Genomic DNA, 12,987 nt, shown 5'->3' on the forward strand with positions numbered 1-12,987 from the left:
TGGTTATGAATATAGCCAGAAAAGCATGCCAGCTTGCATCCTGCAAAATGCAACCGGATGCAGTGGGGCATCCTGGCACTCTAAATAGTAGGGTAGTTTGGGTATTGGGACACACAGAATGTACACCTGAGGTTGTTTTGCAGATATTTAATTAAATCAAAAATATTGGACAAATCAAAAATTCCGACATGCCCGATGACACATTAGGGAATCACCAAAGTGAATACGATTCATCCAGGGGCGCATTAATGTGTGTACCAAATGTCATAGCAAACCATCCAATAGTTTCGTCTGGACCAAAATGGAGGAAAGTCAAGGCTGAAAATGTTTTTGTGTATATCTATATTTTGGTGACAGCATTTTAAACTGAAGGATGTGATCCAGGAACATGGGTGTGAAAGTGTCTTCTTCTCTGTAGTGACAGCCATCTGTACATTATGTTCAAACAGGGAATTGCTGAAAACTCTACGTGCAAGTTTAGTTAAGCCAATGCAGAGACGACAACGCTCGAGACGGGCCTCAAAAGATGAAAAGAAAAAGAATAACCAGTTCAGTTTGGTCCGACAGGCAGTGATCAAAGTCAGAGATCAGATGTGACTTTAGGAACATAATGTGCTCAGCCGAGTGCACAAAGCTTTCCTGACAGGACAAAGTTGGTTCAGGGTTGACATTGATTTACGGTGTAGTGCTGAGCATTCTTTGGCTGAAGGGGTAGAGAGGAGCCACGGGGGGGGGGGGGGGGGGTGTCTGCAGACACATTGTAAGTTCTTGTAAAAGTGATCACACTGTGCTCAGCAGACCGCCACCGAGATATCAAGCTGAACATGTAAAGTCTCCTTCTCGGTTTCATACTTAGGATCCAAGAAGTTGAAGGCAGTGTTCCCCCGAGGCTCTGTGAGTGTTTCCACGTCTTGTTCAAGCAGTCCGACTCGGCTCCCTTGTGAATATAGGCTCCTGTCGCACTGTATGTGATTCTGTATTCCTTTTGGGTTATTCATGCTTAATGTTTCATCTTTTAAAATTCACATGTGTAGATTTTCTGACTAAATTCATTATTATTATTATTTAAATAAGATGATATTTGCTAAAGGCAAATCTTTTTTTGCAGCATGTTATGTCTCTCTGGAAAAGTTGCCGTTATTCCTGAGAGGCTACAGACAATGTATACACTTATGGCTTCAACTGACAATTGATACATGTTTAACCAACTTCATTTATTTTTAACATTGTTAATCAATCATTGAATAAAAAAAATGATTAGGTGTTACCAGGGGCCAAATTGTCTTACTTTATCAGACGAGGAGCCAAGAAAGATATTCATTTTAAAGTAAGAAGACACATTTCAAGATTTCATTTAATAGTTGTACTTGATAAATGCCAAACAAGATTAATTAACTAACTTAAAATTGGACCAAAATGCAATTAAAGCAAAAATCAAGGTCCGCTTAGCAAATGGAGTTATCATTATAAAAATGTATTGTGTTAAATATTTAATCATATTGGATTCTTGTTAATTGTGAATTTCACAATGTAGGATTGGTTAGCTCGGTGACCAGACCCGTTTTTATTCTGATTTGAATTATTTATTGTTTTACGAGACACAAGCTAAAGGTTCTTCATGCGATATTCTGAAGTTTGAATTTGGCACCTTTGCACTGTTAAACACTGAAGACAGGAAGTCAGTCGGATACAGAAAGCCTGGCGGTATTCTATATTTTATTATTGACAACAAATCCAATGGGCTTGTTTTAATGATTTACCTCTTCAGGGTGAACTCATGAGCTCGAAAGTTTGTAAGTCTTGAGAGACTTGTCTTTTTATGTCATTTGTTGACAACAAGAATATAGAATATCGCCAGCCTTATCTTTTATTTGACAGGCACTTTTTTCCTTCTTAGCTTGAAAAACACAACAACAACAGATTGGTTAATGTTTTAGTTTTTCCCCTAAGCACTAATGCCAGTTGTGTGTTCGGCCTCTGTTTCAGTCTCATCGTTATACTGAATTAACGTAAAAAAACAACGACAGATGCTTATGTTGCTTCTGTGTACCAACCGGGAGTGGCAAAACACTCACAACCATGAATATCAACAGTTTCCTGTGCCTGAGATGGAATACAAACACACACACACACACACACACACACACACACACACACACACACACACACACGCACACACATATAACTGTGCAAACACGTAAAAAGGCCGACCAGCAATAGCAATTCAGGACAGGGGGATACAAATTTAAATTTCTAATTTTAAAAAAAGAACAGAGTTACTGTATGTATCTGAGAATAACATTTTGATATTAAAATATTCTGACTAGTATTTTCATCTCAAGCATTCGGAGCCCACAGAACAAACACGATGTGAAAGTCTAAACAAAGCCTGACTATGATACACAACCACTGTGTTCCCACTGTTGGTTACACTCTGTCAACATACAGATACGCTGCACCCTGCGACCGTCTCTCCTTATCAACATTCCAGCCGTGACCTCGGCTCAGACACACCGGTCGACTTTGTTTTGTTTTTTTATCAGTCAGCTGTTGTGGAAAGCAACAAAAAAAAACATTACGCCCCTTGTATAGTAGCTGACGTCTGTTGGCATTCGGTGAAAGTTTGTCGACTCTACAATTGGACAAAAGAAATTGTGCTTCTGAAAGTTGTGTCTGAGGGAGGCAGAAACAATCTTTGTGATGTAACGTGTGTACCGCTGCACAGTCTGCAGTTTGTAAACCAAGCTGTCTGATCCTTAAAGTTTAGTCCGTATAAAGTGACACGGGGCAATCTATTACTTACTGCCAGCCTCCATCTGGGACAGAGAAACTAGAACAGCAGGCACAGCTTAATAACCCATAATGGACATAAATAATACATTCATATTCCAACAGTGAGTAAGCTAGTAAGTCACAAATGAATAAAACTGACAGTTAAGTAAAAGACCCCAATCGAAAGTGTGTTTTTCTCCATAACCAAGTAAACAGATGTTTTGGAGTAAGCTGCTGTATAAAAAACTTTTTTTTTTTTAAATGCCATTGAGCAATACTGAGTATGCAACATTCTCCAGTGTTGCAATGTCAGTCCTGGCATTTGTGTTGTTTTTTTATGGTGAAGAAAGTTGGGGGTTAACTTTAATTATCAGTGGCATTCAACTTGTGACATATTGACACCAATATTCAGACAAACTGGATGCAGCAGGTAAGGCAGTAAAAAAAAAAGGGAATGAGAGCAAATAGAAAGAATAAATATATCTACACGTATACTTTATGTACAGTGGAAGTACATTGTTGAAACACCTTTAAGAGATTGTAAACACATTTTAACTACTTTTTTACTATATGCTTTATACATGAATTATCCGGTGACGTATAAGTACATTGACAACCAAAGTTAAGCATTTAAAAGAATAAATTCATCATGAACTGTGGTTACAGCAATAGAATAAGACACACACGTGCATCTGGTGTTGGTTCTTTTGATATTGGTCGGACAGTTGTTTAGTCTCTTTTTCGCGTAGCGCTGAAATGATCAGTTGATTAATCGGTTAGTCGATCAGCAGAAAATGAACTGTCAACAATTTTGATAATCAATTAATGTTGTGTGAATTTATTGAAAGGAAACGCTCACTGGTTCAAATATTGTTTGTCTTCTACACTAGTAAGCTGACCACTTTGGGGTTTAGACTCTTTGTTCTACAAAACAAGATATTCTAAGAAATCTCCCTCTTAGAATTTGTGGCTATCGCTATTTTCTGGCATGTTATAGATTGAACCATTTGTCACCAAATAATCTACGGATTAAAAGGTATTGACCACAACCCCCTTCCTGTGTCTCCATTGTGTCCACAAACCAAACACTAATCCTGAGAGATTTCTCCTACAGGATCGAGGACTGCTCATCAAAATCGAAATAATATAAATTGCAAATTTCGTGAAGTCTTTTGTTCAGTAGACATTTTCACGGCAGGCATTTGGATCTAATTAATCAATTAATTGCACCTGTGCGTCCATCCTACGACTAGACAAAAAAAAGTGAAATCAAAGACAGCCACAGAGGCCAGGCTGCAGGACCGGGCCCTGCGTGAAAAGAGTGAGGTTTGGTGGGCCGTGTCATCAATGGCCTAAACCAGGCCCCCTTTCACACAGCGCAGCGGTAATGAAAATGACAAATTATGTTAAAGCTGCTGTTGTAATGTGAACACATGAGAAGGTGTCCAACAAGCACAAGATTCCTGAAATTGTCAATTTCAAGATCAGATATCTTATGCAATAATGGAGTGGGGGGGGGGGGGTGCAGCCTGATTCAGATTCCCTGGAGAAGTAATTTATGTACTAATATACTCTTTAGTCCCTCACTATATAAATCTTCCATTTCCAGTGTAAGCTCGACCATTTTGTGAGAGGGGTCCCGTATGTCTGACCCACTAACACATTTATGTTTAATAGACGACGTGACGTCACGGCGGGGCGGAGCCAGGCGCGTTCAAAACACAGCTTGCCCTCAAGCCTCCCTGATTTTTTTATTTTTTTTGCTTCCTGCCTTTTTTTTGTTGCTTTGTTTTGCGCTTCTTTACGCCAAGTTCACCCAGTTGTTGGAAGTACTTCGCGCTTTCACGTCTTTCATTGTACTCGCTCTTTTTTTTGTATGTATATAATGCGGCTGTTTGCCGTGTATTCCCCCCAAAACGCGCTTTTTTCGGGCTCGTATTCTCTAAAAGTACCCTGCTGCTTGCTCGTTTCTTGCTTTCGGTGAATATGGACTAATTGAAATAACCGTATAAATGCACCTGCCGTCAGAGGGATATCCCGCGTTTGAAATCGAAGAGGTAAGACTGCTTGAACAAATACAGACAAAGAAGAAGGAGCAAAAGAGAGAGAGGGTGAGAGAGAGACTAATGTTTTTGACTGCAGCATCAACTGTGCAAGAGGCTGCAGTAGCTGCAGCAGCTGCAGCTCATTAACCCGCCCGGGGATCCTGAAAGGCTGTGTCGCATTTCACGCATTAGCAGACAAAAGTCCCGCATACACGTTTTGCATTAAATGTTAGTCGCTCAAACCTGCGCTGCTAGTCTGGAGGAAAAAAATGGCGATGTTGTTTTGCAAAGTGAGCGATTTCCTGCTGCACTCTTGGCTCTTTAGAGCACCGCGGCTGGTCTCATGAACTGTGGACCTGATTATAAACGGTCGGCCAAAACCCATCTGGAATTTTAAAGGAGATGTTCAAGTTTCTTTGAGGGCCGCGCATTTTCTTTTTAAATCCTACTTCTGATTTTATATTACTTCTCAAATTCAACATTTGACTACTTTGTGTCCTCATCAAGGCTTTCACCTGAAAAGGTGAAATGTTCATGGAGTAAATATAACCGATACATAGTCTATAGATGGGCCCCATATCAGATAAATGAGTATATTTGTATAATTATTGTCAGATCTCTGATAGAGTTAGGCTGTGTGTATGTATTAAAAGATGATTAAAGTTGTTTTGTTTCCATTGTAATGTCATCTGTCGCCTCCTCTTCCTCAGGTGTGTGGGCCGTGGGTGCAGCCTGTCCTGTGGCAATGAAGAACCCAGGAGCTGTGGGGAGCAGCCGGTTGGTCAGTCTGCTGGAGGCCGCTCTGGTCCGGGAGGCTCGCCTCTGGAAGGTCCCCGTCTTCAAGAATGGACTCATCCAGGTGAGACAAGTGGGCTGTGAATGTCCATGCTTGTTTTAAAGTGTAGTATGGTGTTAAAACATTAATACGGTCAGCCTGTTTGACTAATCCAAAAACACACACAAAGATTTGCATGCAAAAAGCATCTAACTTCTCATATTCATTTTTTTTTTTTTTTTTTAAATTAACCAATAGTTGTCGTCTTTGACCGCTCAGGGTGCCGACATCTCTTCGTCCCAACACCAAGAAATTATCCTTTGGCTCGGAGAGATGAACCGGCTGTTCCAGTTCTGTCCCGAGACCTTTGCACTGGGAGTCTGTGTCCTCAACCGACTGCTGTCCACTGTCAAGGTAGACCACCACAACATATGACTTCCAAGCTTCTTTTGGTTATCCACAGCAGCATTTGTCCAGGATCTAAACTGTACTTAAGAACCTACATCTGAATTCTTCATTTCTTCTTTCGTCAATGGTTCAAGTCTGTATTCAATTAAATTAACACATTTAATCTGTATTTTGCATCATATTGTTCTCTGGAAAAGAGCTGTGCAGTGAATCATGAATAATCATGTCTTTACTTTAGTCCATTTACTTGCAAATTCGACTGTGTCGAGTAATTCTATTTAGTTTGATTCGTAACACTGCACTCAAATCAAAACCTCTGACATTTTTACAGCAAAATACAACGTGCCGCTTTCATTTCTTCGCTGTTTCTGGTTCTTAAGAATCAAACGATGTCTTTTTATTTTCATAGGCCCAACCAAAATATCTGAAATGCATAGCTTTTACCTCCTTGGTCCTGGCTGCCAAAATCAACGAGGAAGATGAGGTAGGATATTCCTAAAGTATACAAAAAACATGTAAAACCACTGTAAAATGTTTAAAAAACAGCCGCCACATCAATGCTATTTCAAAACAATACGTTTATTTGTTCCCTTTGTTGGTGTCTGTCAGGTAATAGGTTCTGTTCAGGACCTGGTTGTGCAGAGCGGATGCAACTTTTCAACAGCGGAGATTCTTCGCATGGAGAGGATCATTCTAGACAAACTGAACTGGGACTTGTACATCGCAACGCCAGTCGACTTCATTCACATAGTAAGTTAGCAGATAAACAGGCAAACATCACTCTGTTTTCTTTTTCTTTTTTTTTAACTGGACCTGAGTTGTCGAGCATCTCGTTGTGAGCTGGCTGGACTTCCAAATGCTTGGTCACTTCAGGTCCTGGTCTTGCCTCAAAATGCAGCAGTACAAAAGCACACGTGATGCCATCATGCTTGCTTCAAAATTGGGTTTTACAAATCCTCACAACCCCCTGCCCTCACATTAAATAATTGGTCCTTGTAGAGATTGTGCAATTATTTGATTTGACTCATTGTGCCCATTATTATTATTATTATTAACTCCATTCAGTCCTGTTCGGGGTGTGTCCTTCCCTTTTTTAGTTTAAAAAAAAATTTATCACCAATTAATTTGAATGGAAATAATCTAATTGGCGAATGCTTAATTTGGTTTTCCAATATATCAGAATAAAATGGACTAATACAATTACATATTGGTTGACCATAAATATATATATATATATATATATATATATATATATAAAAAAATCATAATCTGCCTGACCTCAGCTATAAAACAAATTGTTATAAAGATCAGAATCACGGCTTTAGTGTCGCATCATTGTCTAAATGCTAAAGGTCTATGTCCACGGAGGCCAATTGACCAAATCCTGTGTGTGCCACTTATGACTGCAAGCTGCGAGCAAAATAACAGGCGTGTTGCATATCAGGCCAAGGCACTTCTGACTTACTCTTTCCTGCAGCCATCACAGTGGATCCCCAGACACAAGATCCTTTACGCTATCAAACCTCACGAAACTTAACAGAAACACAGACGATTTGAGTTGTTGGGAATCTATAACATGCTGTGTGAATTGTTGACTGTTACTGTGTCTCTGAGTTTATGGCACAATATTGTTTAACAGCTTGGATCTGTTCACAGTAGTTTCATTATTAAACCCTCACAAATCATTGGCTGAGGCCGTAACCACCGACTGAACTGTCAACAAACACACGCACAACATCGTTTAGGTCCCTGCATGCTGTCGGGCCCGGGGGTCTGTATTCACAAGACCTTTAACTTGACGTCATCCACAACGTTATTATTAAAGATCACCAACTGTACTGCCAAGGAAACGGTTCACATAGGGCTGGGGGATGATCAATATCTTCATACATCACTATTATGGCAAATAAATGCAAAATCCCTTTATCGCATTGAACATCAGTTTGATTATTTAAACCGTAAACCCTTAATGTGTGTGTCAAACAGAACTTCGGGAACTACCTTTTCAGTTTGTTATGCAAACTGAGTGAACAGGGAAAACTGCTTTCTGAATACAGCCGTAATCCTATAGACAAACAGTTTCACACACACAATTGATTCACACTATTCAAAGGATTTGCATTGAGACAACTTCCTCTTTTTTGGGACACCATAAGTCCTAATGCACATCTAAGTGATTTTTAGAAGATATTGATTTTACTTGCTCAAGAAAGACCCTCCCGGTCTTCTTGTGCATTCTGTGAGTCACTAACTTCGTCTTGGACCAAAGGACGACCTACTTCCCCCTCGACAAACAGCCGTGTTAGATTAGTAATATTGAATTTCAGAGAGGACCGATATGTTTTCTTAAAGCAACAAACTATAAATTGTCACCAAAAAGCAGTTTGGCACATTTGGACTGATTCTTTGTCTTTTGCAAAACCCCAAAATGGCACTTTCCCATACAATCCCAGCTTGTGGATTTGACTGATATTGGTGTAATATGTTTTTTCAGTGTGTGGAGTTATTGTTGAAAATTGATTTATTGTCCTAGCACTTCACGTTAGGTATTACAAAAGATTTTTTAAATAGTGACATAATATATTGATAAAAACTATAATAAAATAAAGACATTTTCTCTTTATACTATTCAAATAAATACTTTTGAGCAATACTGTATCTTACAATTACACCCCCCTGCCCTGAAGAAATTGCTCTGCATTCCCTTTGCTAAATAAAGTGTTCTCAATTGTCTATAAAACAGCAATCGGTAAAATCTATTAGTCACAGACTCCCACCATGACACTTTGATATGAATAAATAAGAGTATTTACAGCGATGCTTTGTCAATGTGTTCAATAAAGGCAGAATCAGCTACGTGACCCCCTTCAGAATCTTATCAGGACTGTCCTAATCTAAACACACAATTTTCCTTGTTTGCTACATCATCCTGAATTCCCACAGTTTCCCATAATGAAGTTTAGAATGAGAAAAAAAAGTTTTTAGATGTCGAAAGCAACCGTTTCAGGGATTACTGTATCTACCTCCAGTGAATTCCCCATTCTTTTAAAAACCCATGGCTTAATGTTGCTACAGAGTAGGAAACAAACTAAAGCAAGTCAGCTCAACACCACATGAATGAAGAAAACAGACATCTGACCGTAACAAAGAAACATTAGAAGAACGCATTGTTATTTCTGTGTAACCCCCGAGGGTATGAAGGAAAAACAAAAACTCAAAGCGTCCTTTTAACACCGAGCCCCCGCTCATGCTCAGGTTGTGGTTTACACTCTGCCTCTAAGGGGGAACACAGAAGCACTGCACGTACGATACGAACAAGATTACTATGATTCCTCAGGCAAAGGGGCGTGTCTTCATTAGTCAAACCTGATGGTGAGATTCTCCACCTGCTCAAAGTGTCTTCCTGCACAGAGCTGCAGGTTTCACAGTAGCTTGTAAAGCAGATATGAACACTCGAGAAGAGTAGAGAGTCACAGCCTGCAAAGGGGCGGTGACCTGGGTGGATGAGACTGAAGGTCGGGTCAAAGGAATGACCTCTTTGTCAGATATGCAAGGTTTGACGTTAGATGCACTGGTATATGTGATGGTATGAATTATAAAGTAGTAGAGGTAAAGAGTGCGCAATGGAGGGATGGACAATGAGACAACAATGACATCATTAGGCTAACGTTTTGGTCTCGTTCCTCTTCCTCCTCCGGTCCAGTTCCACGCCCTGCTCGTCTCCGGCCACCCTCACCTCATTCCGTCCATCGGGCTCGGCTCCGGCGTCGGCTGGGACTCGGCAACAGACCCCGGTGTGCTTCCCGCCGGGCCGGAGCATCAGAAGAGGCCTGCGGGCTTCCAGGCGGCGTTGTGGACCAGGCAGGTGCAGCACTGTATGGCCTGCCACCAGCTTTGGCAGTTCAAGGGTTCCACGTTGGCCTTGGCCATCATCACTTTGGAGCTGGAGGCGCTGACGCCCGACTGGTTCTCCGTCTTCACCGACCTGCTGAAGAAAGCACAGGTAAGAGGACAAGCACGACTCTGCTGGGAAGACGGTTTCTGCACGATTATTCTTTGCGCGAATGGAGTGGGGCATTGCATATGTTTACTAATGTCTAGTAGAGCTGATTTTAGCTTGCTACTAATATAGAGGAATCTAAATATGTTTAATAAATGTCAAGAAATTGCAGTACAGAAATGCCAATGAAAAGTTTGAGGTAATTATAGGTATTTTATTATCTTTAAAATGTTCTGCCGTGTGTGTGTGTGTGTGTGTGTGTGTGTGTGTGTGTGTGTGTAATTTATCAATCACTTATGGATTAAAATATGTTTAGGTTGTGTAGTCATTTATTTATATTAACATCTTTTATAAGTATAAACATATTTTAATTCATAAAAGTGATTGATAAATTGAAGCTGGAAGGGTTGAATAAAGGATTTACGTTCTGACTGCCAGTAAATCCAATTACACGTTAGACTTTTATCTTTAGATGTCTCATGCTATTTTTAAAAACCCCTTGCGGTGTTTGGAGTGCAGATTTTCTTTTTTCTTCACACTGGTCGGTGCTTTGGATGAAAAGGCACTTTTAGGTCATCAAAATGCACTCCGATCTGCCAAAATCAACATGGTTAAAGTCAAACATTAGTAGGAAACTAAAGGAAGGAATGGATATTTTAGTTAACTTTCACACAAATGTACAACTTTAAAAGCACAAACAAGCACTTAAAGTACTTGCACCCTTTTTTGAATGTCAGTGAAGGCTTGCACGGTTGACCACAATGATCATCTCAGAAACGATATTTAATAATTCCTCCTGAAAGGTAAACTGTGAATCTAGTTCGGGCTTGGAGGATTTGACGTTGCAGCGTTGCTCTTCCAGGTTGATAGTGGCGATTTCATCCACTGCAAAGAGATGGTGGACGAGTACCTTCAGAGCCTCGAGTTCTCCCTGCCGTCCAACGCCGTTTACATCTTCGACAGCGCCCAGATCCCGGAGGAGGAGGAGCGAGCCTGGAGCCCCACGCAGCGCCACAGGAGGGGGCAGAGCGGCGCGCAGCAGGGGGAGTCTGATGAGTATTACGACGGTTTTAGGTGTTTGTATGACGAGGACAAGACTCCGGGGCCTCAGGGAAATGACGTTGAGGGTTTGTTCGATTCCCAGCCGACGAACGCGTCGCCCTGCCCGCCGCTGCACCCCGCTGTCAACTAGTCGGACATTTTTTCACACCGTCGTCCTCCTTAACAGTGAGAATGAAAGTCCAGTATACTGTAGATCAGCACATTTTAGGACCTCAACTGTAAGTTTCACAATGAAAATCCAGATGTTGTTTTCCTGCCATAACATTTACGACTGATTTTAAAAGAAGATGTTGGCGTCTCTTCAGTGCACTTGTCCACACACACACAAACATGAATCTGGAGGTGTGTATTGGTCAGTGTTCAAGCAGCTGGGCAGTTGAAGAAAAATTGTGGGAAATCATTGAGCCTGACTAAATGTTTCTCTTTAGAGTTATTGGCCCATTTGAGTTATTATTATTATTATTATGCCATATTTGTCCTTTTAATAGCCACCTCTTGTTGGAGGTTGAAAAATAAGTGAGGCAGTTGTTTTTTTTAAATTATATATAAATATATTTTTTTAAGTGTGTTTGAAGCCAAGAGTGTCTCTTTTATTATGTTTGAGTTGATCCTGTTTGTTGGAAGGCATCATGGTGCTCGGGTTCCCGCCCAGAGCCACATAGCACTTTGAGATAAAGATAAGCTTCTTCTTTTTTCTGCAAATATTTTTTCTCAAGCTTTTTTTATTAGTATTTTAATCTCCAACTGACTTGTACTAATTTCTGTACTTTTTTTTTTTTTAAATTTATTTAGCAGTTATTTACAAAAGCTAAGTTTTTACAAAAAAATGCTTTAATTTCCTGACTAATGCTGCAAACTTTTATTTCATTAATACTTCAGTCTGTGTTTTGGTTTCTGCAACTACGGTTTAGATATTAAAGAAAACAAGAGCACCTTTGGGAGATTAGTTCAACAGTAGATTGAAATGACAAAAAAAAATGTTTTGAAATCATGATTACCTGATAAATGAGCCTGCATTGATCTCATTTACATTTTTTAAATTTTATTTTTCACACACTGCATAAGAGCACCGATAATCATACTCCAAATATTGACTGTTTTTTTTAAAGTATTAGGATAGAAGTATCCAATTTTTATTTTGTAAATACTACCTAGTTCTGTTTCATGATATGTAAACTGAAACGGTGACAAAATCTTCGGTTTTCAATTTCAACTGTATTTAATACTGGCTGGAACATGACATGCTGTGTCCAGAGGCGTCGCCTCCACTGCCAAACATGTGAAGCCTCTAGACTGAACTGCATACTGTGTTTATGGGGAAGGCAGCAATGTGAACTGGTGGCTCGTCTTCTCAACTATAACAAGTCTGCTTTGATTCATCACCTGTGACCAATGTAAAGGTTTTTATTTAATTTTTTTCCAGACTCCTTCATTTACTGAGGCAGCTATATCTTATTCTCTGGTGAACCACAGAAATAAAGCTATGGCTTAAGAGTCCTTTTCTGAATTGTCACTTTATTAAGGTGGGCGGAGCTTTCCCATTATTGGAAGGTTGTCACATTTAGAACAGGATCAGATGGAGAAAATATCAACGGGTGAAGACGTCCTCAGTCTAGAGACAAAGTGTCCTTGAGCAAACTACTAAAGTCCATTTAATTTGTGCGTCTTTCCTATATAGATACAACTGTACAGGCGTGATTTGGGCCTCTCCATAAATCATATGTAGTACACTGGAACAAATGTTTGTCCCGACCCACAGGTGTTTACACTTACGCTGCCTGATTAGACCTTAAGTGGGCATGCACAAGTGATGCTCACTTTGAGGGCACTACAGTGCGTAAATGTACACACCCAGTTTGGTCGGTAAGTCTAATGCATGATATAGTAGATCAATGATTACCAAGGTCTTATCGGCCTTGGTAATG

At 40.1% G+C, this 12,987-nt stretch overlaps 1 protein-coding gene across 1 annotated transcript; it reads left to right on the top strand.

The window, feature by feature from the left end:
- Window positions 1–4,477: 4,477 nt before the first annotated feature.
- ccni2 (cyclin I family, member 2) lies at window positions 4,478–12,559 on the top strand. The gene is made up of 7 exons (XM_034549398.1): window positions 4,478–4,829; window positions 5,528–5,676; window positions 5,872–6,006; window positions 6,410–6,484; window positions 6,610–6,750; window positions 9,704–10,003; window positions 10,863–12,559. The coding sequence occupies exons 2-7, from the start codon at window positions 5,563–5,565 to the stop codon at window positions 11,190–11,192; spliced, it is 1,095 nt and encodes a 364-aa protein (XP_034405289.1). The 5' UTR covers window positions 4,478–4,829; window positions 5,528–5,562; the 3' UTR covers window positions 11,193–12,559.
- Window positions 12,560–12,987: the final 428 nt, after the last annotated feature.

The sequence above is a fragment of the Cyclopterus lumpus genome, chromosome 14 (assembly GCF_009769545.1).
Source record: "Cyclopterus lumpus isolate fCycLum1 chromosome 14, fCycLum1.pri, whole genome shotgun sequence".
Taxonomy (NCBI): Eukaryota; Metazoa; Chordata; class Actinopteri; order Perciformes; family Cyclopteridae; genus Cyclopterus; species Cyclopterus lumpus.

Coding starts and splice junctions, on each gene's coding strand:
- ccni2 (XM_034549398.1), top strand. CDS start 5,563: ATGAAGAACCCAGGAGCTGTGGGGAGCAGCCGGTTGGTCAGTCTGCTG. Junction 6,007..6,409: donor GACTGCTGTCCACTGTCAAG/GTAGACCACCAC, acceptor TTATTTTCATAG/GCCCAACCAAAATATCTGAA. Junction 10,004..10,862: donor ACCTGCTGAAGAAAGCACAG/GTAAGAGGACAA, acceptor TTGCTCTTCCAG/GTTGATAGTGGCGATTTCAT.